At 31.1% G+C, this 26891-nt stretch overlaps 2 protein-coding genes across 2 annotated transcripts; both read right to left on the bottom strand.

The window, feature by feature from the left end:
• Positions 1-234: 234 nt before the first annotated feature.
• Positions 235-8544, bottom strand: LOC145316550 (uncharacterized). Its single transcript, XM_080157123.1, has 4 exons — positions 8392-8544; positions 3407-3516; positions 1634-1696; positions 235-504 (listed from the first exon to the last, which is right to left on the bottom strand). Exons 1-4 carry the CDS (start codon positions 8450-8452, stop codon positions 373-375), a joined length of 366 nt encoding a protein of 121 aa, XP_080013249.1. The 5' UTR covers positions 8453-8544; the 3' UTR covers positions 235-372.
• A 3180-nt stretch (positions 8545-11724) lies between these two features.
• LOC145316549 (cartilage oligomeric matrix protein-like) lies at positions 11725-26794 on the bottom strand. Its single transcript, XM_080157122.1, has 29 exons — positions 26695-26794; positions 25810-25876; positions 25157-25208; positions 24443-24538; positions 24034-24088; positions 23381-23439; positions 23098-23165; positions 22634-22747; positions 21942-22106; positions 21566-21646; positions 20616-20740; positions 20211-20270; positions 19761-19860; positions 19290-19368; positions 18873-18973; positions 18599-18682; positions 17907-17997; positions 17464-17593; positions 17254-17309; positions 16862-16964; positions 16262-16570; positions 15884-16096; positions 15174-15233; positions 14724-14825; positions 14284-14377; positions 13683-13766; positions 13240-13347; positions 12534-12615; positions 11725-11999 (listed from the first exon to the last, which is right to left on the bottom strand). Exons 4-29 carry the CDS (start codon positions 24487-24489, stop codon positions 11903-11905), a joined length of 2667 nt encoding a protein of 888 aa, XP_080013248.1. The 5' UTR covers positions 24490-24538; positions 25157-25208; positions 25810-25876; positions 26695-26794; the 3' UTR covers positions 11725-11902.
• Between the last annotated feature and the right edge of the window lie 97 nt (positions 26795-26891).

Below are 26891 nucleotides of genomic sequence, written 5' to 3'. Positions count from 1 at the left end.
AAGCAAAAAGTAAAGCACAATCACATAGAACTGAAAACAAATTACCAAATCAAATTCATTTACATCCTTAAAAAAACTTAATAAATTTTAAGATAATGATTAATGTAACTCGATAAAAAATATTTACTTGCAAATAAAAATTTACTGTGCAAAATCGGATTTTCCTGTCACTCTTATTACAACTTTAGTTTTCTTAATAGATTTTCATAATAAAGTTTTGTTTTCAAATAGTTATTTATTTACTTAAAATATATTTTCATTTTTATTACAACAAAATTGCAAAAAAAATATTTTAGATTTGTTTTATTTACATCATTTTTTGTTATATGTATTTGTTAATAATGATATAGTAATAATATTGATAAAATACTATTATTGTTGAGGAATATTGTTTCCTCCATTATTAGCTCCATTATTGCCTCCTCTGTTAAGAAATGAAGCAGCAGAACATCTGATGAAATCCCCACTAACACCCTGGTTACTGTTGATAAAAAATCTTGTGTCCTAAATTAAAATAATATGGTACATTCACTTTTTTCGCCAATGGACCCCTTCCTTGTTTAGAAACATGTTTCTTGCCACTTAAAGATCTAACAATGATGGGCCATCCTGAATCTAACTTAACCTTACCTAAAAAGATGCATTTTCTGGTTAATATTCAATACTTATAATTATTGATACAATATAAACTAAGAATAGTATATCTTTCGTTGATTATTACTTGGTAAAGGGGGTTAATTTTCCTTCCCTCCAGCGAGATCTTTACAATATTTTTAACTACATAATAATTGATAAGTTGTCTATACATAATATTGAAAGTCTCTGGGGATAATTTTGACCTCTAGAAAGAAACCACAAATATTGATTAGTTTTATCAGGCGATAATATATTATTTACATTGTACGAATAAAACAAGCATGAAAAGCTTACATAAGAATCAGGAAATAGAAATTATATTTTTAAGGATTTGTAAATCCCAATAAAGGGATCTTTAAGAGATATTTAAATAAGATTGGTTTAGGTTTACTGAGAAAAAAAAAGTTAATTTAATTTAATTTCAATACAGATATTTCTTTTTAAAATTTTAATTCCAAACAACAGACATTGATCAATACACTAATGATTATAACATCCCTCACCCTCTCTCTGTAAAATACAAGACTTAAGTTTCATCAGGGCATGACCACTCCATACTAAACCAGCACGTCCTTGTTCACCAATGTCAAAGTTATTGAGTTGCTTAATGTGCATAATAAGTAGCTTATAACGTGGACGTATATTATAAGTTTTATTACAGCTCACAGTTTTATTAATCAATAATAATTGTATTATCGATAATTTTGGTCTACGACACATTTAATGTCTGAAAAGGAAAGGTGTTTAATGATATCCATATAAACACAAATAAAAAGTTTGGAAATGAAGTGCATTGTCAAAAATTATCAGATAAATCTAAAGGTTATGAAATAACATATAATTTTTTAAGCAAAGCATCTCAAGAACCAAGTCCACAAATGTAAGTATGCTTAATATATTTTAACATTCTACAAGTGTTCATGTTTGTTTGTTCTACCGTTAAACAAATATAGAAGATAATGTTTTCATACGTGGTTTAAAAAGAATGTTTACTCACCTGCTGCTGATTTCTATTTTGGGGAGACCTTCTCTTTCTGCCAATGTTAATTGGACCAAAACACTAAAAATAATACAGTGCAATCAATTGTATAGGCAAAATTTAATAAGATTAAATTGAATGTTAGTCCGCCTGTCAGTGTACCTAAAGTTAAATGTGATTTTCTCGTCTCATATAAAAGTCTAAACATTTTTGTTAATATTCCTATGACTTATTCCCATACATTCAATGCATTGTTTTGTTCGTTGTTCTGTTGTCAGTTTTGCTTTAAGAGTTATTTCACTTTTACATTTGGATTTTTGAAATATGATTTACACGTCTATATCTAAAAAGAACGGCTGAAAACTTTTGTGAAGATTATTTTGAACAATGAATATCTACTCTATGACTCAATTTGTCTGTCAATAATGTATTATTTATAAACATATATGTAATTTCGATGGGAAAAAATTAATTTTCCCGGCTTTTAAACAATTTTTTTTCAAATATACTTAGGTGATTACTTTGAAGAAAGGGGATCTACTTTATAACTAACTTTGTCAATACGTTTGATTGACGTTTTTTGTATTTTACTTATGATTTTAGATTTTCGAGCTTCGCTTTTTATACTGTAACCAACTCTATGTCAGAGATTCGATGTTTATGGGAAAATCCATTAGAACTTAAATAAAAATAAAAGGTTTCGAGATTTTTTGTCCCTTTAAATTTAATGTTTTATCCACGTATATTATTCTGTAATCATTGTTTTAAACGAGTAATTTTGATATTTGAAATATATTCCGATGTAATTGGCTAAAACAATGCTTTACCGAAGCATCTCTTTACAAATATGTTTTAAGTAATTTGAGATAGATTTTGATGGAGTTTTCGTTGAGACCTCTAAGTATTATATGCGTTGTATTAAGTATTTATGTATGAATGTGTGATTTAATAAGCTTTGCTTTTATAGATGTTATCCTCTTTGTTATAGATACATAAGTATGCATATTTTTAACTTATATAAACAGCCTGACATAAGCAATGATGACATTATTAAATATATAAAAAGTATTCTTAACAATTCTTATGTAAAGGCTTGTATGCAAGAATTGTATATTGTAAGGATTCAATATTATAAACAAGGGTAAGAACATCCATGAAAAGCACAGAAATAAGTGAGTTACAAAGTACAAATGTCTAAAATTTTCCCCACGGCAGTGTTTTAGATAAAGAAACTGTATAAGTACAAAATGATAAGTCAAAGAGTAGATGTTCATTGATCATGGTAATTGTTAAAGAAAATTACCAAAAGACTTAATGACATAATGAAGAATTCCAAAGAAACGCTAATGAGAAAGAGGCATGTTGAATTGTTGAATAGATTCGCTGCTAAAAAAGATCTGCACTTTGCATTTTAATACTATCTTTAACAAAAAGGTGTTACAGTAAAGCTACAAAATAACACTTAAAAATATTTCGATGTTGTTTCAAGTTTGATTGTATTAATATCCCATGGTTTCCCGCATATATTGAGTAAATTGAAATAATTACACAGGAATTGAAATTGTCACTTATCAAAACAGGAAAAGAAATAGAAAAAAATTGTAGTACTTTCGTTTAGGTTAGATTAGGGAATAAGTAGGCCCGAAGGATTAAAGCACTGCAGGAGCTCTAGCCCAGTGGGCTTCCTCTATGTCCTACCCACCCAACATAATCTAAGACAAGAGGAAGTTCAAGTAATCTCTACAAACGATTGGAGAGTTCTTGACCAAACTCTCGAGAAAAAACGTGTACCTGGCATCCAAAGAAATAATCTCCTTGTGGCCTTCCCTTGCAGTCCTTACCAATGGCTGTGTTCAGGGCTGCTCCAAACAAATTAGACGCTATGGACCCGAAATCAAATTCTAAATAATAATTCATCGTCTTTTAACTAAGTAAGGAAATACTTTTCTATACAGAATTTAGATATAAATAATTTATTTTTGGTTTGATGAGCAGTAATGCTCAAACTCTACCAGAGAATTGTGTTAATGGAGAGCTTTCTAATGGATAGATGGATAACCCCTCATTTTAGATTATTTCTGACATTTTCATTTTTCATTTGGTGGTAAGTAAACCTTTTTTGGCTATTTCTCTGAGGAAAATTACTTACCAGTCCATCCCTAGTTAAGTGGCAAAAAACCTGACTTTACTGTCTTCTCTGAAAGACACATTCAAACCCCATACAATAACAGTATAACACACAAAAATTAAAATAAAAACACAATAAGCAATATGACTGCCTATTTTGTTTAGGCTTAAATATGAAAAATGGTTAGCTTGATCAATTCAAGGCTAATTAATTCCTTTTTTTATAAAATACTTGTATAAACAGACGGTCCTTTATGGCCTATGTGTATATTAGCTGTGATGATTCAAATATTCATAACATTTAAAATTACAATTAAGATATATCCTTGAATAGAAAAGGGTTAAAAATTTTAAAACCATTTAAATTGAAAAATCCTATGAACTTCAAATTAGATGTAAAAAGATATTAGACATTTAATTTCAATAATTATACATCTACCATACAATTATGTTTATAAGAAACAAAACATCTTTTCTACACTATGGAATTTGTATACTTGATAATTTTTAATCAATTTTAAAACAACAAGGACGCTAAAGTCCAAAAGTTTGTGAAAAATCGTCTTGAGACAGAGTGCATCAACAGCAAAAATAAAATTTAGATAGAAAATTTACTTCTTTTTAGTGACTTTTTAAAGTAATGGTATGAGCTACAAGTAATGACGATTGAAATACTACTTTAATATAGAAAAGTTTTGTCATTAAAAGTGATTTATAGGTGGACGAACGGCCTTTAATGTCAATGTTACACCAATCTTAATCGTTGTTTTAGCTACGCTACTATTACTTCAAATGTTTAAATAAAGGTAATTATATCCAACCAGTCTTTCATAATTATGTAAGCGATATTGTAGACGTTTTAGTAAAAACAAGAAAATATGATAAATTATGTATCATACAAAATTTACATTTCTATATCTTCATCTTTTAAGTAAAATAAAAAAATTCAATCTTTTTTATAGAAACAAGTCTATTTATCTATCATTATTGTTACAAAAAAAAACAAGTCTTGTGAAGTTTTTGATAACCCAAAATGATATAACAAGGACAATTTTGTCTTTAAGCAACACAGCAACCGCACGATTAAATCTTTTCTATATTATACAAGAGAAAATTGCTGTAAAACAAATATATGGCAGAGAAACTATTAGATATGAGAAAATATACATAGGGATGATATACACTACAGGGTAAAGAATTAAAAAAGTGACTAAGTGACGAACGGACGTTCTAACACTAGCTAGAACATATATACCTCGCTACTTAAATGTAAATTAGAATCAATCATCATTATTTTAGACACAACAATTTAGCCGTCTACTCGACCTATCAATGTTTTTACAAATGCTTCAAGGGATCGCGAAGCTTTACAAAGTGTCTCAAAAATCAGCCGCTTGACATCATAAAACTCCATCTTTTATTAGGGGTTTCCTTTCCTACTTCTCCTCTCATGTCTCATTTTTATGACGTCACACCGCTGATCTTTTGAGAAATTTTAAGTGAAAGCAAAGCATATGTTAACCATTAAGAATCTTAAAGAAAGAGAAATAAGAAGGTTAAAAAGAAAAAAGAAACAATAAAGGAAAAAAAGAGAAAACACTAAATACTAGTAAAAATGATAGCCACTCGAAGTCAAAACTAAAGAAAACTTTTTGAGTATTCTTGAAAACTATTTATGGATAAAATTATTTTGTATTTCTCTATGGTTTTGGAAATTTCCCCAATTAGTAATTGCCTGGGGTAGACTCATCTTAAAATCACAAATACATGGTAATTGCAAGCGTTCATCAAATTTCTTTGTTTGTTAAAGATTTGAAAATATGGGTGGTGTTAGGAAATTACAGTTATTTTAAAAAGCAACATTCTCCAAATATTTTTTGTTGTTAAAATATATTGGAATTAAAAATGTAAAAAAATGCATTAATGATTTTGACTTAATAATATATTTAAATTCAGTTTCCTTTATTAATAAGTATCATAGTATTATTATTTGAAGGCACGTCTTGGAGAATACTTATTTACTTATTTACTTATTACATTAACATTAATATCTATTTAAGGCATAGATTTAAACTTTCTTAATAGATAAAGATATACATTCATGATGTTTCAGTGAGAAACCTGCTTTACACTTTAATTATAATTTTTTTGTGTTTACAAAAAAATGTGTGTTTAGTTTGATTTAAATTTTCTAGATTTGTTTTTACAATTTTATTTTTGTTTATATTGAATTGTAACCCAACCCGCTGCCTATGTAAGGGTTGAAAGTTAAGGTGTGGTTGTAGTAGTTGTAGTTTATATTTATGGTAACCTGTTCTATTTAATAGCTGGAGTAAAGCTATTTGTTAAGTCTGTTTAGAACATATTTTTTTTGGATAGCTATATTAGGTAGGGATACTTAAAAATAAATCTTAAATCTAAATTTAAATCAAATAAATAAATAATTTTCAAAAACAAAGAAAATAATGGAGATGCGATCCCCAAATTTCAAAATTCTTTGAACGTACAAACCCGACTTTCACAGAAATGCTTCGCATCTAGTCCACTTACCTATACTTACTATAAATTTTACACCATATAAAATTTGAATCTAAATATTTGATTGACATGCCATGGTAATTATCGCGCGTAACTCAGGCACGAGATACAATTACTCTAGCTAACCCTAAGGCACTTTTTATATGTTTTTACGAATTTATTAGCCTATTCTTACCAATATAATACCTTATATGGGTAATGCTAGCCTAATCATGGTAAACTGTATGTGATTGAATATTGTTATATGCTTATTAAAACATTATGTCTATTGTTAAAGTAACCATGTAACCATCCTGTACTAGTATGTATGCCTACAACCATAGTTTCATTTACGTCACAAGTTTAACATACAAACACTTTATTAAACAGACAAGGGCTTAGATCCTTATAAATAGTTGTTGTTATAACTTGCACTTCTTAAAATATCTCAGTTATTCATTGACTCTCAAACCATCAAGTTCTTCTGGCTTAAAGGTAATGACTTAGTTGTTTGGCATGCATTGTAGTTTAAATTTAGGTCCCTCAGTACTTAGCATGAATTGTGCTTAGGTCTTATGTTAGAGATCTAACACTTAGCACAATTCAATGCTTTGGACTTAGGGCATTTTCTGTCCTACACTACTTATGTTTATTATCACTTATCCTGTAAATATTTTCATACTTAACTTATTCACTTGTAATGTAAATACACTTTATAAAACCATCTTCCTTCTTGAGTGCTTAATATACTTATATGATATAGATCGAACACCATAACCAGCCATTTATTCTTAGTTTAAAGCAATATAATACCTCGCGTGGGTCTTTGTTGAGCTACCACGGGCTCAACCAAATTCGTATTATACTTGTGGGAGTAAAAGGAAAAGCATTCTAAACTGACGAACCGACGATGAGAATGTCTATGTGTATTGCAGTAAAAGTAGGTTTTTAAGTAGTACTCATAGAAGAGCGATCTCCATACCATAATATTGGACAAGCGCCCCATTCGCACTACCAATAAACAGAAGAGAGGATGTTTTAATTCTTGTGGAGTAAAATTGATTTTCAATTCAAGTTATCAAATAAATTTATACATTTTGATAAAATGTATAAATATTTGTTTCGCCTTAGCTTATTCTCAAAGCTATATGGTTAAAACCATAAAAATTGCAATAACTAAGCTCTATAAAAACAATCAAACCGTAATTAAATCAGCGGTAATGCAGTTATCGATAGCATCTTCTTTCATTTTCCTATTTGTGTAATTTTTTGTGCCTTTGGTAGCTTGTAGATAATGGTGAAAACATTTGAATGGTATGCAGAAATTTTTTTTGAAGGAGCAAATATTTTTTCTCGGGGCGATTTTTCTTGGGAACATGGAGGTACTTTTCTTTGAGCTATAAGAATGTTTACTGTAAAGAAGAACCATATCGGTTCACCGGTTGGTGAGATCCTCCGGTTCTTTTATACATAGAATTGTGTAAAATTACAAGTACATGAATTACGTCATAAGTAGTAGAGCACACAGATCAACTCATCCACCATAAAGATAAAAATAACAAAAAAACAAAAAAATAAAGTAATAGATTGGTTATACAGCCTATGTAATTTTCATTTTATCAGAAGACTTTGGCATTCAGAAGCAGACAGACTGACTGATAGGAACGTTGTCAAGATAAAAAACCAAAGTAGTGGAATTACTTGAATCTTGGATTTGTTTATTCCTCAACTAAACGCTGTTTTGTTCATTAATGCATTTATTGCGTAAAGCATCACAGCCAACCAAATTTTATCGGAGATCAATACAATCTGTATGTACATGGTAATGAGTTTCAATTGTTTCTAGGCCCACTTTATCTAAAAATGTCATTTGATGTGGCAGCTTAATGTATACTCTATGAAATTTCAAAAAAAATCGGAAAGTCTGTTAAAAACTAAGCTATAGATATTAAAAAGCAAAAACTTGAATGTTTTTAAGGGTGGGGTAATAAATAGCACTACTCCCCACTCTCTCCCTAATAAATAAAATTCTTTACTCTGCTATACCTAATACAAAATTGATAAATAAGATATGAAAAAATCATTCTAAACTAAAGTTTTAAAAATATCTTTATTTTAAATATGAAACTTACGTGGTCTTGCATTAACAGCAAACACTGAACATACCAATACTAAAACAATAGCTTTCATCATTTTTTAAAAACTATATTACTACTCGTACACTCTGACACCAACTGATTTCTATCAAATGTTTCCTAATAGTAAAAAAGCCCCCTGGAGAAACCAGGAAATTTTTGATGGGTTTTCAGGGATGTATTTTTTTTATTTTTTGAACAGTTTTAAAATCAACCTAAAAAACTTTTAACAAAATAAAAAATATCATAAAAAAATATTTGAGGAAAATAAAAATCCCTGTAAAACAAATACACAATTTGGACTTCCCAAGCAATTCGATCTTTTAACAGTAGATGAAAATTAAAGCACCTTGTTATCAGATTTAGGCACTTCCTTAACTTAAATACTTTTTAAAAAAATAATAAAGAATAATCGAATTTGATATTTTGTAATAAGAGAAATTAACAGACCTCTCAGAAAAGTAAATAAATAATACATTGGTACTTTTTTTATGATATAAACTGATTTTATTAAATAAAAAAAAAGTATATTGTCTTTCTTTATAAACTTGGCAATTATTTTATTATTGTTTACAAGGTGTTTGTAGGATAAAAACACGTTTTTGCCTCTGCAATTAATTTGGGCTTTATGCGCTTTTAGGGTGTCTAACAATTTTCGAATTGCACTGTAGTGAAAGGAAAACAATCAAATTAAATAGTTAGGGGAATCTTCCCTAGAAAACTCAGGTATCTATTGATAATACCCTACAAAGAACTTACAACGAACAGAGCCTGGTTCAAAAGTAGCTTCCCTACTTCCTAGTTATGGAGTAGCTGCGCTACAAAAAATAGGCTCAGCCTTAGTATGAACTGTTGCAAGAATATGGATGTAGAATATACGTGGATATTATGACGGGGGAAAATTGTCGTCAATTCAAGTTGCTATTTCCACTGTCATTTATTGATCAAGGCGTTTATCAAGTAGGGAGGGGAGTACGAGGTAAAAATGTAGGAGTGAGTGTTTATTTTAGCCCGCTGCTCAGTGTTTCACTTTATTAGAGAACATGAAAATCTGGATTCAAGTAATAATAAATCCATTATAGCAAGAAGTGTAAAAATCCACAAAAATCCAGTTTCATATACACCCTTCTTAGATTATCTTCTTCATTGTAGTTTTTTTATAGTTTTAACTTTTAGAAATATTTTTATTTTATTTTTTTGTTGTTTCATGTGCATAGACTTATCATCAAATAAGAAAAAAGACGAATATGATTTGAATAAGGAAAAAAATAAAAGTAGAAATATAAAATATGGATTTGGTAGGAATGTGGGAAGTTGAAAGAATTGGAGTATTAAAGTAAAAGAATAGAGGGGGCAGGGGTTAAATAACTGTATGTTCAAGGGGATTTCAATTGGGTCTTTGAATATCAGCCAATAACGTCGGAAATATTAACACAGCCCACGTCAATACAATTGAGCTGAAATCAATTTGCTAGCAGACGAAGTAGGTCTGATAATCAACCTATTTTTCCACTCAAATACAAAATTAAACAGATGAATTTTTTATATTCGTGTACTTTGAAAATTGTATAACGAGTTCAAACAATCAATATAGGCGTGGTAAATCTTTTGTATAAAAAATCAATCCATCTTTATATTTGTGTAAAGGTTGAACTTTTTTTACCAAGAAAAAATTAGAAAGGATTTATAAACTCTTGACACGGTTTTTATCCACAAAATTTGCATTTGCTATTTGTATTGCGATACTTTTATTTGGCTTTTAATGTTGTGTGCGATTACATCCGTAAATGAGCCGATTTTTAAAAAGATATTTAAGTTCTAATAACATCCCCCCCCCCCCCAAAAAAAAAAAAACTTATGGAAAGTTTTTCTAAAAATCACGACCTATATAATCCAGTCAAATATCTTTCAAATTAGATATGTTATGTAAACCATACAATTATCATGCAATGGTGGCGAAGTACCTTCATGTAGTGAGGGTAGGTTAAATCTCCAACACTTATTTTTGTTACAGGAATCATAGTGCAAACTTTAAAATCGATAGTAAAATTCTAACATGTATGAATCAACTACAAAGGCTATCCGTTGCGGACAGACGCACCGAACCTAATTATAGATATGTTTCGATTTTTAAAAGTGCGGTAGCGGGTGCGGCTGATCTATACACTGTACTGGTTACTACAAAAAAAATTTAACTATAAAACAAAGATGACAACATCCATAAAAAAGCTCTAAAATCAGATTATTAAACGAACAAACAATAACACACATATAGTGGCATAACTTAAAAAGCAGAGTATGAATTTATATGTCTAATCAAAATGGTATATAAGAATTTTTTTTGCAAAATTGCTTAATTGCGAGATTCATTGGATATACTTACATTCTAAGGACTTGATTATAGAGATGCTTTTGTAGTTTTGTCCTAAAATCATTGTTCTAAGAATCAGATGAATAGGATAATTGTATAATACAAAAAAAAATTATTAAAAAGTTAAACGATGGAATGTTCTAAATGGAAGTACGGAAATTTTAATAACAATTATAGGGTTGCTACGCTTTCTAAGTCGTACCTAACTATTATTGAAATCGACATCATGCAAAGTTTGAAATCGCTAGGACAATTTATGATTAGATTAACGATAAGATATATCCGTTACGGACGGACGCACCGACCCTAAAAAAAAAGAATAATAGAACTGAGATCCAACGAAAGTTTAATGTCAGAGACTAAGAGGGGGAAACGTGATTTTCTTGGCTCCTATAAAAGATAGAGAGCTGAAATTTTTAGTAATTAATTATGTTAACATTCTTCATATTTTTACCAAGTTTTATTAAGTATCGTCAATTGGATGGAGTGCTGGATCGATTTCTATATTTTTAAGTTTCTATGATTTTCTCAACTCCTATTCAAGATAGACGACTGAAATTTTCACGGATTAAATACTTTCATATTCTGCATACTTTTAATAAGTTATCGAGATTTGCTTATTGGTTAGGGTGCTAGTTCGATTCCTAAATTTTTAAGGTCTCATGTTTTTTACTCCTATTCGAGATAGACGGCTGAGATATTTGAGGAATTAAATAAGTTCACAAATTACATATCCCCACAAAGTTTCATTAAGATTTGCTTATTGGTTGAGGTGCTAAATCGTTTTCCAGATTTTCACGTTATAAATTTTACAAGGTTTTGTGATTTCTTTAATTTAATGTTATTTTTATGAAGCTGCTCTATAGTTCATTTTTTCCGGATATCCATCCATAATTTTTGAGCTTCGCTACTTATGGATGTTGTCATTCTAGTTAAAATTATAATTTATTTTTAATATATTTTTATCATAATGTATTTTATATTTGGACAGGCAGTGATAATAAAATACAAAAAAAAATTTTTAAAAAGGTTAAAACTTAACCCTGATCGTTTACATTCAAATGAATTTTATAATGTACAGTATAACACACAAATTAAAAAATATTTCTCATATAAAGAACTAATTTGAATACAAATCTATTTTTGAGGTTTAATTTTAACTTGTAGATGTATTGGTAATGATGCTAGAACATCAGCTGGAAGAGTACTTCTACACTGGTATGATAGAGCAGACCTTAACAAATAAAACATGTAAAAAGAATATTTGCTTCTAAAAGTATTATTTGATGAAAACCTTTTCCTTTACTATTTCCAATTCCCCCAAAAATATATATTTTTGTTCCTTATCCCCCACGTGTCACTTATTCTACGTGGTTATTTTCAAGTGTAACTTAAACTAATTTAACCAAAAATAAGCATTCAAATACTTTTTTTCTCAAAAAAAAATTTAAGGCCCACATTCGTTACGAGGGAAACCGCCATTTCAAGATTGATTACCTATTACCTAATTACTCTCACGCCCCCTATTTGATATTAGTTTATGAACATGCGACAGACAACAAATCCTTTGATTGCACGACCTTTGTCTTAGAAGTCCTAATTGTGTATTATAAAGAGCTGCGCCTGTTTATGAACCAAGGCATTCCAGACAAAGCAGCAGTAAGAACCATTTTTAAAGTATTTATTTTAAGATTTAACCTTCCTAACCTAGTTGAAGTGTTTTATCCTGTGTTGGTGCAATCACAATGAAACCACAATGAACACTCACCATGTAATTTTTTCTTGAGAATCACAATAAACTCCAAGTCTTCCACCTCTCAACACTCCATCGCTTTCGTCAATTATTGTACCTGAAAAAGAGGTTATTAGTTATTAGTAGCGCAGTTAATATTTATGTAAAGTATGTACGTACGTCCATTCGTTATAACAGAGTGTTACATCGCATCTGTTCTATTTGAACGTCATGAATTTTTGACTTTGAAAGGTTTCGTGTTAAATTAGAAAAAGATAGAATTGATCATATACAAACTTAGCAAATCACTCATAGAATTAATGCAAAGGTAATTTACAACTGATTATTGTCACCTGAATCTGGTTAGGTTCATTACACTTTCTGGACAAACATTTATATACACATAGAAGATGTATTGCAAAAAAATATTTTGAAATGTCAAATTTATATATGCAATTCATTTTTAGTAGCTCTCTCTCTCTCACACACACACACTTTTTCTCTTTCTCTCTACCTTCCTATATATCTATCTTTCTCACTTTCTCTCATATCTCTTTATCTTCAACTTTAGCCTTTTCTCTTTTTTAAGTCTCTTTCTTTCTTCCTTTTCTTTCTCTTTCATTTTCTGTTTCTTTATTTTTATCTCTTAATGTATAATTTAATCATTAATGTTTATTTAAAATCAAATCTAAACTAATTGTAATTAAATTATTAGAATAAAGGTACTAAATTATTATTAGACCTGAGTCAGCTACAAGCCTTGATCCCTCGTATATCCAAACTCTCATAAAGCCTAATTTTGGCCTGTGCATCAGGTTAAATCTATACGATTTTCCCTCTTTCCAACCACCTGTAAGAATAATAAAGATTAATCATGATGTCGTATTAAAAGTCTCTAGATTGCTGTACATAAATGCAGGCTCTACACTGCACACGCATAAATAAAAAAAATAGACTCTACTACACTGCACACACAATTCATATTTTCAATATTTATTTTGCAAATTCCAAATAAATCACATAAACTAAATAAGCTTCAGGGAGCAATTTTGCTTCTCTCTTCTGTACACTTCTCTTCTCTCTATGTGAATATGTTAACAAAAAAGTCAAATGATAATACAGTTGACTATTAGGGACATACTCGAACATAAAAAAAGAAGCTGCGCTTTAAAAATAATAACTTACCTACAGTATGATCTGCTTTCCATAGCAAGGAAGTTTCCCCAGGGACAGAATAGGGTTTCCGCATTGCCTCGGATAATACCGTACCTGAAATTTTAGAAGTTGGTTCTTCCATGGTTTGTTCATATATTGAATTGAGAAAATTAAAACTGCATGTATGAAATTGGCATGAACAAAATATTGTTGTGATTATATATCTAACATTACTATTATATGTGTGACAATGAAATCAAACACAGTAACATTGCAGGAAAAGACAATAATTCTGTATTGCTTCACTGCATACTGATCCGCTCCTTCTTATTGTTTTCCGACGGATTTTGCTTGTCTGGTTAGACGAAATATACATGATAGATACAATAAAAACGTAATTCTAACTAGGAAATCCAACAACAATGTTTCATTATTTATCCATTCAATTACGATACACAAAATTATTGGTGGAAAAGTTGAGACACTGAAGGTTTTTACAACATAATTAAGTCTTAATAAAAGTGCCAAAAGTTTTTTAAGGCATCCAATTAGAGATCGTGCTTTAAAAACTTTGGGTACCAGTATACTTTAGTGTGCAATGTCCCCGGACTCTCTGGATTAATCCTGTTACCTACAAGAGGCCCAGTCTGTGAGGAGACAAGTTTAAGTTGCCAGTTTCCCTGGTGACAGGGTCCCTGGCAGTTCACCAGTCCGCTGTCATCCCTGACTCAATAGATATATAAGAATATATGAACACTAAGAATAGAATGCTTCCACAAACTTCAAACGCGTCTTAAAGATTATTATTGAAAACAAGGAAATTTAAGAATTCAAGACTAAAACAGTTACTAAATTGTTACAAAGAATTTGACCTACTTCCCTTTCCAACTTAAAAATAGCTTAAAACTTTCTATGACCACAGCAAGCAATGTTTGTAAAATATCTTTAACATATTTTTTTATATTTCATGTCTAGCCGTTTATAAGATCTTAATAATTACATATACACACGCGTTGTATAAAGGATAGAGCTCTTATACTGATATCCCCTCTATTCTTAAACATTATTCCTAGCACTCATCAAGAGGTAGAAGTTTGAACTGTCTTGGAATGAGAATATGATCCCGATAAAGTCGTTGTCCAAAGGCTCATGATGTCCAACAAAAAATGTTCCCTAATAATGATAGTTTGCATTAATAATATCAAAAGAAGATGCAAATTTTTTTAAGAATAACCATTTTCAATATATATTCAAACAGAGGCTTTCAGATCTATCCACCCCCTGAAAAATCAAAGGGGTGCATGCACCCCTAAGGATGCCCACCACACTACACCACCTTAACAGCAAGGAGGGGTGTCCAAAGTTAAAAAGTCACGCAACCCCTTAATCTTAAGAGGGATTGGAAATAAATTTTTGCGATTCGTGTTAATATCTATACTTAAAAGATGCAGTATAAAATAAATATAATAATAAGTTTTATTAATGTAAAATGTTGAAACAGAATTACCCTGAATTGAATACCTGAAAATCAACACCAGCAAGAATAGCTGAACCTATAGCAATACCAGGAGCACTATTCTCCTGAAGTAAAAGCAAGTTGAAACTAATTATCAGTTGATCGGTATAATAGCTTAGAATAAGCCGTTTAAGCACGGATAACCACCTACCCCTCATTTTTAAAATAAATAAATTATAAGGGGAGTCGGTAGTTTTTCCTATGCCTAACCCTGCGGGGGGGGCCATAACCCTGCAGGATCTATACCTGCGGTGCATTAACCCTGCGAGGCTACCCAGTACCCTATATAACCTGCCCCAATCTGACCTAAAGTAATCAGATGAAGTTTTGTGCGATAGCGACAGTTGATCAGTGTATAAAACCAGGGAACATTGTATAATTGGGATAATCAAATAGAAAAAAGAAAGAAATATGAAGAAAAAAACATCAAACGGAACTAGGAAATTGATTTTTATGGGAGCTTACAGTCAAAAATCTTTTTAAGTACAAAAATATTATAAAATTCTTTGTGATAAACTGGTAATTTATCTTAATTTATCTTTACCCTATAAGTATACTGTATTTGGCCAAACCACATATCATTTACCAATAAAATTCAAATACAAAGTTACACAAAAAATCCAAAACAAAAAACAGCCGTACAAGCTTAAAAAGACATTGCATGATGAAGACATACATTTTACTCTTTTTATTAGAAAACAAACTTAGTTACAACCTGTTGGTGAATTTCTTTGCCCTCATTTTTGAACTCCCAAACAGGCTCTGGCTGGTTCCACACATTCTCCCCCATGGCTATGGGCTGGATGGCACGGAAGTCTGTCTGCTGGATTCTGGCATTCTGGGGACACGTGTCGTACAGGTCTAGTGTTGAGTCTCCGTCAAGGTTTTGGTAACAAACATCACCTATACCATCCGAGTCATAATCAGCCTAAAATTATGCTTGATAGAAATATGTATAAAATAAAACCCATATATAATAGCTAAAAACATAGACATAATTTTTAAAAATAAGAAGCTAATTATATTTTACCCAAGCATTTGAGTAGCTGCGCTTCTAGAAATTTTTAAAAAATGTCAATAACTAACTAATAACCTGATCCTGATTAGGAATAAGAGGACAGTTATCAAGTTCATTGTCAACTCCATCTCCATCAAGATCATCATCACATTCATCTCCCACACCATCCTTATCAGTATCAAGCTGCTCTGCATTATCAACATGAGGACAATTATCCGCCACATCAGGAACACCATCTTTGTCCCTGTCAAGACCGTTGTCACAGGCGTCTCCTAGCAGGTTGTGGTTTGTGTCCTCTTGGTCGGGGTTGTACAGGTCTGGACAGTTGTCACAGGCATCACCAACACCATCATTATCTTTGTCTTCTTGTAATTTATTCAATACCTACAACAACTTTAAAAGTGATAATGAAACTCAATAATAAGGAATAAATTAGATAAAAAGGAAACATTTTTTTAAATTGACGATAAACAACAAATTTGCTTTATTCAAATTTGTATATCAAGATTTTTTTTACGTCATAATCTGAGTCAGCCACTTTTACTAGCTTCTTAAATTTTTCACTTGTTTATTTCTGGAAATCAATAAAAAAAGTTCATGCTAATTTTTTTTCGCCAATGAAGGGTTTGTTCAGTATTTAACAAGAAGTTGTAGTCAAGTGTGAAGGATTATTACCTGAGGACAATTATCTCTAGTATTAATAATACCATCATCATCAATATCAGTGTCACAAGCATCTCCTTTCCCATCACCATCCATGTCACTTTGTAATTTATTCCTGGACAAACATAATTTTCTCTTATGGAGTGCGATATTATAATACTTATTATATGGCTAATTTTGTTGTGACTTTAACCATAATGTTTTACCCTCGACAGTCGAAAAGAAAATACACAAATGCATGTAAATACAAAATATTACTGTGCAATTTATCAGCTTAGTAATCTTGAACTGATAAAAACAAAAAGCTAAGGAAAATGACTTATCGTTTTCACTTTGGCTTTTCCAAGCTCAGGTTGAAATTTCGGGGGAAGATTCGCCAAAGTAGAACAGAAAGCCTAACTTACTGTATTGTTGGACAATTATCACACAGATCCCCAACTCCGTCTAGGTCCTGGTCTTCCTGAACAGATTTATAAATTAAACCAAAAAAGAAATATGAAAAATTTGAAAATCATCATAGCTAAGAAATTTCAAAAGAAGTTCGTTTATAGCTTTGTAAAGCGAGTAACGAAGCATTACCATTCTATCGCTAGTACAAAATCTTTAATCCAAACCTGATTGACGTTCCAAATAAGAGGACAGTTATCAAAGTCGTTGGTAATGTTGTCTCCATCTGAATCTTGATCACACTGGTCACCAACACCATCTTTATCTGCATCCTCTTGCCCAGAGTTGGGGATAGTTCTGCACAAAATTTTTGTAATCCGTAATAATTTACCAATACTATAAAAGCACGTTAAAAAAACTCAGAAATCAATTTAAATTTCTGACTTAAATTTTTAAATTATGTTTGGATACAGCTTAATTTTATACAATTTACATGAACAGAAGAAAAATCAAAATTCTTTAATATTTTGCAGTGTTTGAAAATCAAAAAAAAAGATAATTTTAGTTTAAGTCGCATTCTAGCTTAAAAAAATTATCTTAGCAAACAATTAATGTCTCTTAATTTAAAGTAATTGTTCTTGATGTTTACAATCTTAAGCAAATTTCAAACCTGCAGTTATCTCTGGTGCAAGTATGTTCTGGACAGTTGAGCTGTCTATCTGGCCATCCATCATTGTCATAATCAGGTCCACATTTACTACCTGACATTTTTAGGTTTATTTTTAATATACATATATAAATAACCAAAATATCTTTATAAGAGTTAAACTACTTTAGGATCAAAAACAAGCAGACTAGTTTTACTGGCACATACGCATTATAAAAACCAATCTAAGATTTACATTAACTAGACCAGCATATCCAGGTTTCCAGTCACACAATGGACAACCACCAGACTCAGATATTGATTACCTGGACCAGCATATCCAAGTTTACGGACAAACACTGGACAGCCACCAGACTAAGATATTCATTACCTGGCACAGCATATCCAGGGTTACAGACACACACTGGGCAACTACCAGACTCAGATATTCATTACCTGGACCAGCATATCCAGATTTATAGACACACGATGGAAAACCGCCAGATTTAAACTTTCATTACCTGAACCAGCATATTCAGGTTTAAAGGCACATACTAAACAACCACCAGACTAAGATATTCATTACCTGGCTCACCATATCTTGGTTTACAGACACATACTGAACAACCACCAGACTCAGATATTCATTACCTGGCACACCATATCCAGATTTGCAGACACAAACTGGACAACCACCAGATTCAGATATTCATTACCTGGACCAGCATATCCAGGTTTACAAACACACACAGGGCAACCACCAGACTCTGACTGCAGCTCAACAGCGTTAACATCACATTCTAAAAGATTCAGTTTTCATTATAAACCTTTTAAAGAAACATTAAAAACTAAAGCATGGTGGAGGGGGCGGGAATTAAAGTTTGGTTGTCAGATTTGCTATACATTGAGATTTCTTCAGAAAAAAAATAAACTTACGGTCTCCTCAAATTCAATTGTTACAAAAAAAATATACATTTAATGCTGTGTTACCTGTGGGACAGCAAAAGGTATTACAGCGTCTCTCTTCCTTTGTTAGATCTGACTCACATGGCTTCCCTCCATTTCTGGCCTCTGTGACTACAGCTCTAACCCTAATTATAAATATACATATAATTTAAGGTTCCATTGAAATTCCACTCAAATGTGAATACATAGAATCCCTAAAACAAACCTTAAAAACCCAACTTAACCTAACCCAGCCCATTTAATGGCCATCTTTTTAAATACGTATCTCAATAAACATACTGTGTTATAAATACAACATTACTCGAAATATCTTACAATTATAATTATTTTTATGGAAACACTCGCGATTTAGTTCAGCCTTAGGTTTGCACTTATAAATTTTTGGTGGAAGTGTAAAATTTGATTTTTTCATAAAACAACTAATTTAATTTGATTATTTACCTTGCTTGTAATCCTCCTTGACATGAGGCACTACACTCTGTCCAGTCGCTCCAAGATGACATCTCACAATCAATTGCTTCTACAAGGTTTTAAAATTAATTAATTACATTAGTGGATGTACATTCGTCTGTCTGAATAAAAAAAAACATCCATAAAAGCGATGCTCTAAAACAGTAGGACAATTTACACTTGAGTGTCAGAATAATATTTATTCCTGAGAATCATTGTTAAAAATCAGATTTATAGGATAATTTTATGATTGGGAGGATGGTTTTATATCGGTTCAGCGACAAGCGAGATCCTTCGCTACACACAAAAAAAACAGAATAAAATATTGATTTCACTCAAAATTTAGAACTAATAAAAGAAGGTGAAACATGCGACGGCGGTAATTGATGGAACTTGCTGATAATTAGTATTTATGTCAAAGTTTTAAAAAGCACTTATTTGAACTAAATAAAATTACCAAACCTTCTACAAAAATGTAAGCCTTGTTACTCTCTACAGAATCCAGGTCTGTAATTACTTGACAGGTGTACACACCAGACTTCATCTTACTGTCGGCTTCAATCTAATAAAGAAAAAAAAATTAGGTTAAAAAACTGTGGTATATTCAGTAAATGTAATTTTTAAATTAATTATTTCTTAGCCTTTTGAACCCACTTTCTTTAGACAATAGGTTGTAAGCTAGTTTATGGGCGTTTTAAAAAAAAAAATAATTATTTAAATAGGATCATTTATCACTCCAAAATCATAAAAAAGTTCAGCAATTTAAAATCAGCGACTTATTATAAACTCATATAAGAAATACAAATACCAGTTACTTTTCAATAAAATTACTTCAGGGGACTTTATTTTCAAACGATTGATTATAAAAAATATTTTTCGATTTTGATTTTAAAAATGTTATTGAACCATTACCGTTAAATCAGTGGTTTTATGACTAGTTTCTAATTTTGTCTTGTTATGGTACCAAACAATCTAAAAAGAAATATTGAATTTTTCTTTAAAAAAAACAAAATCGCACAAAGATAAAATGAATAGCAAATACAATAAATAATTGCAACAAGGACATTCAAGTCTTGCAGGCCATAAAAAGTAATGACATTACTATAGACATAGTTAAGGAAACTAAGCTTTGTATACTATGATTGTCTCTAATTATTGGTTTACCTAGTTTCGATGAGGATAGGGGCCGAAGCCAATAGTAGTATGTAAACATGGACTTCTTAATAATAAAAAATCTAAATTTGACAATATGTAAACATCATGCAACTCACAAACACTCTTTACCTGTCCATATGCACACTTGTAAATAATTCATACCTGGAAATTTTGTATCCTGTGGTCAACTGCTGGCGTACAGGTAATCAGAACCTGTCCTGGAGATTTCACTGTTGATTGTCTGGGAGTTAACAAGGCTGAACTTCTTTTTATAACAGTTATATCCACTTTAAAAAAGAATAGGAATATAAAATAATTACCTTTGTAGTTTTTTTACCTAGCCTCTAGAAGCTTTGCCCTAAGAGATGATGAAAAGTCACCTCCCCTTCCCCCTCCCCCTATATATAGACATTTTTACAAAATTTATCAAAATTGTAGAAATAGGTCCATAAGAAAATAGCTTAAACCACCACAACTAATATGGACGTATCTTTATCACAGTGCAAATGAAGGTGCTTTGACTTTTGTGTCAGAACCTAAATTGGGACATAGTGCATTTCATTACCCTAGGTTAGGTAACTTCATTTCACTTTTCAATAAAATCTAAAATGCAGCGATTTTCAGTAAATTAAATTTGAAAATTTCAAGTTCAATTTTCACCCACTAGGAGTTACCGCATAATCATGACAAAAAAAGCAAAGATTATTTATTTAAAATTTTGAACAACTTTTATAAAGTTCTTCATAAAACCACTCCTGAAGTGAGTTAATTAATGGCCTTTTTCATCAATTGCTTTGCTAATGTCACGGAAATTCAGCCTTAAATAAATCATATATAGAGAGGTTTTATGACTGACTTTATAAAAGCAAAGTTGTTCAAAATTTTAAATAAATAATCTTTGCTTTTCTTGTCATGATTATGTGGTAACTCCTAGTGGGTGAAAATTGAACTTGAAATTTTTAAATCTAATTTTCTCAAAAACCGCTGCATTTTAGATTTTATTGAAAAGTGAAATGAAGTTACCTAACCTAGGGTAATGAAATGCACTATGTCCCAATTTGCGTTCTGACACTAAAGTCAAAGCACCTTCGAAGGCACTGTGTTATATTTACCTGTCCCATATGTATCATCTAAAGAAGTAGTAGCAACACATCTGTAAGTTCCTTCGTCTGCCATACCAACACTTCCAATTACTGTAAAAGTAAAGTATTTTATCTTAAATCAAGTTAAACATTTATTTGCTGTGAGATCTACTAATTTTCTTTTTAAGAGAGCCTAAAACAACCCAGCAAAGATTTTTCGGCTAGATAATTATTATTTGTTTGTTATAAAAATTTGTCATATTCTTAAATTCTAACCTGCACAAGTTAACTTTTAGGATTAATATTGATCAACATATAATTTGAAACCTCTAAAAATTATATTCATCTCAACATAATTGTTGTTACAGACCCTAACCCTACCTCCTTGTCTCCTTATTCACTATACCTAATGAGTTATCTTCATCTTTATACACATTAAATTCTCCACCGAGGTTGGGACCAATAATTTGATCATTTTTAAACCATTCTATTTTCAATGTTTGTTGTAATTTCGGGTGAGCCTCTGCAGAGCATGATACTAGAACTTTGTTTCCTTGGATCACCTTCACTTCTAAAATAAACATAACTTTAGGATAATTACATTGTGTGTTATGTCATCAAAAATAAAAAAGATTTTAAAAAATGAAGAAGAGCAAATTGAGTAAGATATTGATAAACAAGAGTAGCAATTGTAGCAATTTGTAATTGCTTCGGGTTCTAGACTTCTCCATGCACCTTGAAACGCGGTGTAAAGCGTATATTCCTAGATAGACAACCAACCTTTTGATTGCACGGCCTTTGTCTGGAAGTTCTAACTGTGCATAGTAATGAGTTGCGCCTGTTTTTGGGCCAAGGCATTACCTTACTCTTACTATTGATGCCATGCGCCTGACATAGAAGTGGTACAATTTTTACGTCTTTTGTAAGACGTGGCGTGGTTCAGACACCTCCCCGACAGCAAGCCGACAAGTATCCAATTACGCTAATGTCGCGGGTTAAAAAGAGAGGTAGTGTAGGATGGTGCTGGAAAAAAGGAGTTAAACAGAAAAAGCTTCTTTAAATTTTAAATAATTTGGAATCAAAGATGCATAGTATGACCTGAGGTTTGTATGTGAACCTGAGTTCTTTTTAGAACTTTGACCTGTCCTTCCACCTGAGCTGTATCCACTGGTGTAGTCAACACACAGCTATAATCATCAGTCATTGACAAATCTAATCATAATAATAATTAACTATGTATAAATCGTATACAAACATTCAGGGACGTCCAAGGGTAGGGGGAGGAAAAGGGGATTTTACCCCATCAGCAACAAATTTTGAGCTTTCGTAGGCACCTCCAAAACTTTTTAAAAAAATATATTAGATACCTCCCAAAACTTTTGAAACCCATCATTTTACTCCCCCCCCCCCAAAAAAAAAAAAAGAAACTTGGACGTCCTTGCAAACCTATATGTTACGTGTCCTGGGTTCATGTAAAATTTGTCTTCGATATAGTTGAATATTACCAACTTTGCTTTATGAAGAAAAATAATTAATTCTAGTTGAGTGGGTTTAATTTTTACCTGCGCTATTAAATGGAAGCGAGGTGATTATTGGATTTCTTGATGAAACTAATTTTTGCTTCTTGTTTCTAAAGTAATAAATTAATTCTGGAACATTGCTTAACAGGCAGCAGAAGAAATATACCCACACCACAGGCCATATGTTACTCTACCCACAGGGTGGGGACCCTGTGCCAACTTTCAATTGGGTCTTTAAATATTAGCCAATAGCGTCGCAAATATAAACAGAGCCAGGTCACTTAAAAAGAGCAGAAACCAAAAAATATAAAAAAAAACTATGAACCTGAACCAAGTAATATAGGAAGACTGGTGAAGCCGCTCGTCCACTTCTCCATTACATTCTGTATTTTGTTGATTATTAAATTACAACTAGGAGGCATAATTTAATTCTAACACGTTTTACGACGTTAACTTAGTTAAAAGCGAAGTTTTTTAAAATACGGGACTGTCCCTACGTCCATCCGTAACATCTCCTATCGTTAGTTTGGGCATGTTAAAATAGTCTTATAGATTTTAAACTTAACTTGATGATTTCTTTAACAGTTGTGTACGATTTAGAAAGCATATCAACTCTTTAATCATTGCCAGAGAGTCTATATGCCCATTTAAATTTTACCTTTTTTTTACAAAAAAAATATCATAATTATATCCTATTCATCTGATTTTTGAAACAATGATTCCTAGGACAACAAGATATGATGTTATAAGCAAAGCATCTTTTTAATCAAGTTAAAAATGTAAGAATATTCTTAAGATGGTCCTGTATCTAAGCAATTCTGCCACAAATTACGCTAATTTGATGATTTTCATTTCCTTGAGTGTTGAAACCAACATTTTTTTTATAAATTCATATTTTCGCTACTCTATTTCACCTTATAGTTCTTGTTTTACATAAAGATCAAATTTTATCTAAATAATCGTAATCAATATTTTCCCGATGAAAGAAGAGTTTCCCTCCATAATCAATAAGTTGAAAGGTTGGCTGGTAATCCTAAAAAGTTAATCTTTTGTATGTTTAAAGTTATCTTCTTGTAAAAAAATTTGTATTATTAAAACTTATTATAACCATTCCTAAGCCTCTAAAATAATGCACTAAAACTTATTCTTATCGGAGTAATATGATGGAAATCAAATTCGAAGATACTTAAAAATCCATTGTATGCCCACTACTTTAGTAGCTGTAAAAGTATTTTTTGGAAAAAAGCAGTGCTAAGATAAGCAGTTTTGAGTTTTCTTTGCAGATTTGAGTTGTTTTTCGTGCATACAAATTATCCGTTGTACTATAGACAAACAGACATAGGGAGGGAAGAGAACCTATTTAGAACATGCTTTGCGTGTTAATTACCTTGATTTTTTGTAAACTGTCACAAGTATTGGATCAGAATAAACCATTTCATGTTTGGTTTCAGCTAAACAACTGTATAATCCACTATGTTCTGATCTACAATATAAATATTTCATGTTTGGTTTCAGCTAAACAACTATATAATCCACTATGTTCTGATCTAAAATATAAATATTTCATGTTTGGTTTCAGCTAAACAACTATATAATCCACTATGTTCAGAACTATAATATAAATATTTCATGTTTGGTTTCAGCTAAACAACTATATAATCCACTATGTTCAGAACTATAATATAAATATTTCATGTTTGGTTTCAGCTAAACAACTATATAATCCACTATGTTCAGAACTATAATAAAATATATTTAAGTTGCTGCTTCTCCTCTAACATGTATTAGATGACAGGAGAGGTCAGAAAAGCAGCCTAAAACTACCCAAAGACGTAACGCTCCTCTGATAAGCACAACCAATGCAGACCAGCAACATCCGAGATGTATGGCAAAAAAGGACATATTTTATGACATTACAATCATGAAACACATTAACCATTTGACAATTTTCATGCATTCCAATCTGTCTAGAACTTAATCAACATCATGAATGTTCTAGTAGATTTTTTCAATTTGAACGGATAAAATGTCCCCTTGACGGATTGATGAACAGGTAAATCATAGAGATTGTACATTTACTACAGATTTAAAGTTTTATTACCTTTTCACGTTTTCCAATTTCAATTCTGTTAAACCTGAATTACTTTCTATTCCTGAAACAAAAATATCATTGATCTCGACGATAAAAATATACATATATCCTTTTCAGGATGCATAGATGTCTTAAAAGAATGAATTACAAAATGGATATACATCTCACGCCTTTCTTGAAATGCATCAAGACAATGTAGTTAAGAAAAAGGGCCTAACTCTAACAAATTTACTAAATTGCAAGGGTCGATAGCCATTCTGGCTAGATTTAAGGTTGCGTCGGAGGTTGGCTAGGGCTTAGTATAGCCGGGGGTTGCTGTGGTTTGGAGCAGCTAAAACTAAGGTTGGCTGCAGTTTAGAGCTGCGGATTCTCCAAACAGCCCAGATCTCTCGAATTTCCGATTTTAAATAGGCGCTTGGCAGATGTATGCTTTTTCTAAGTGAGACTCAGGTTGGCTGAAATGAAATTTCTGACTCTTTCGAAGGGTTTTTGGGTGATTGTAAGGCATCTGTTATGCTTCTGCTAGGGTGGCTGTGGATGCTAACTCCAAAATATTTTAACGGGTCCTTTTTGTAAGAATGGAGCTATCATTACAAACACAAATATCATAAAGTAAAATTTATTATTAAGTTGGTAGATTTGTTGAAAAAAAAACACATTACCTATATCCTGAAATGTATCGTTGCTTAGATATTGTGTACCATTTAAAATCCAACTCCAGGAGATATCCTTCAAAAAGATTTACTTGCACATTTACAGAAAATACAAAATAAGAAGGACAATTAGATAATCGAAGTTGTGTCGTTTTCAACACTGTTAAAAAAAAAAAAAAAATTTTGCATCAAATAATACTATATATTCATTTCATTACTGTATAGCAACATCCCATATGTTCTAGCAAAAAAATCTCATTACGATATAAGGAAGATTCCAATACTGTATTGAGTATTACTTAGTGTTCTATGGAGTAATATGAATTACTAAATAAAGAATGTGCATTTTATAGTATTATCTAATACTCTCTATGGAATAAAATCCAATACGCAAGAAGGAGGTTTTTAATACTCTGGTTCGTAATTTTTGTTACTCTGTAGGGTAAGAATTGATACAAAAAACGTAATATCTCTGTATAGTAATAGTTATTACGGCATATAGTACTACATTGTGTTATATATTCATTTTGTTAATACAGCACACTTACGGGTCCAGGTCTAATACAACCCCAGCGTATCAATTGATACTAAATGAAAAAAAATATTTTTTACAGTGAATATTTGTAAATATATTACAAAATACTTTTGATGAATTCTCACCCTGCTAACCTGTAAGCAGGCATTGTAACAAATTTCAATTTTAAAGGTTTATGTTATAAATATATAGTTAAATTTAAATGGCCATGGCTAAAATTAAATTGATGTTCTATTTTTATTATAATTTGGATAATGTCGAATTTATAGTATTTTATTCATAGTTAACTTATCATCGACATGACATTATAATGCCTTGTCGACATTTAACTTAATTAATTATTAAATTATTGTTGTTACCTGTATGTTTGGAGTGTCAATAGTACAAGCTAAACTAACAGAGTCTCCTTCTAAGGTTACCTTCTCAGTTATGGATACTTTGATGGTAACCCTCTTGTGTACTCTTCAGTCAATATTCTTGTTTTTTGCTACTAGTTTTTATACCCCTTGAGGCCTCTAGAGGCTTGGCGGGAGGGAGGGGGGTCAACCCTCTATAT

The sequence above is a fragment of the Acartia tonsa genome, chromosome 4, assembly GCF_053477335.1.
Source record: "Acartia tonsa isolate MP-2025a chromosome 4, ASM5347733v1, whole genome shotgun sequence".
NCBI lineage: Eukaryota > Metazoa > Arthropoda > Copepoda > Calanoida > Acartiidae > Acartia > Acartia tonsa.
This window is presented reverse-complemented; position numbering and strand designations above follow the sequence as displayed.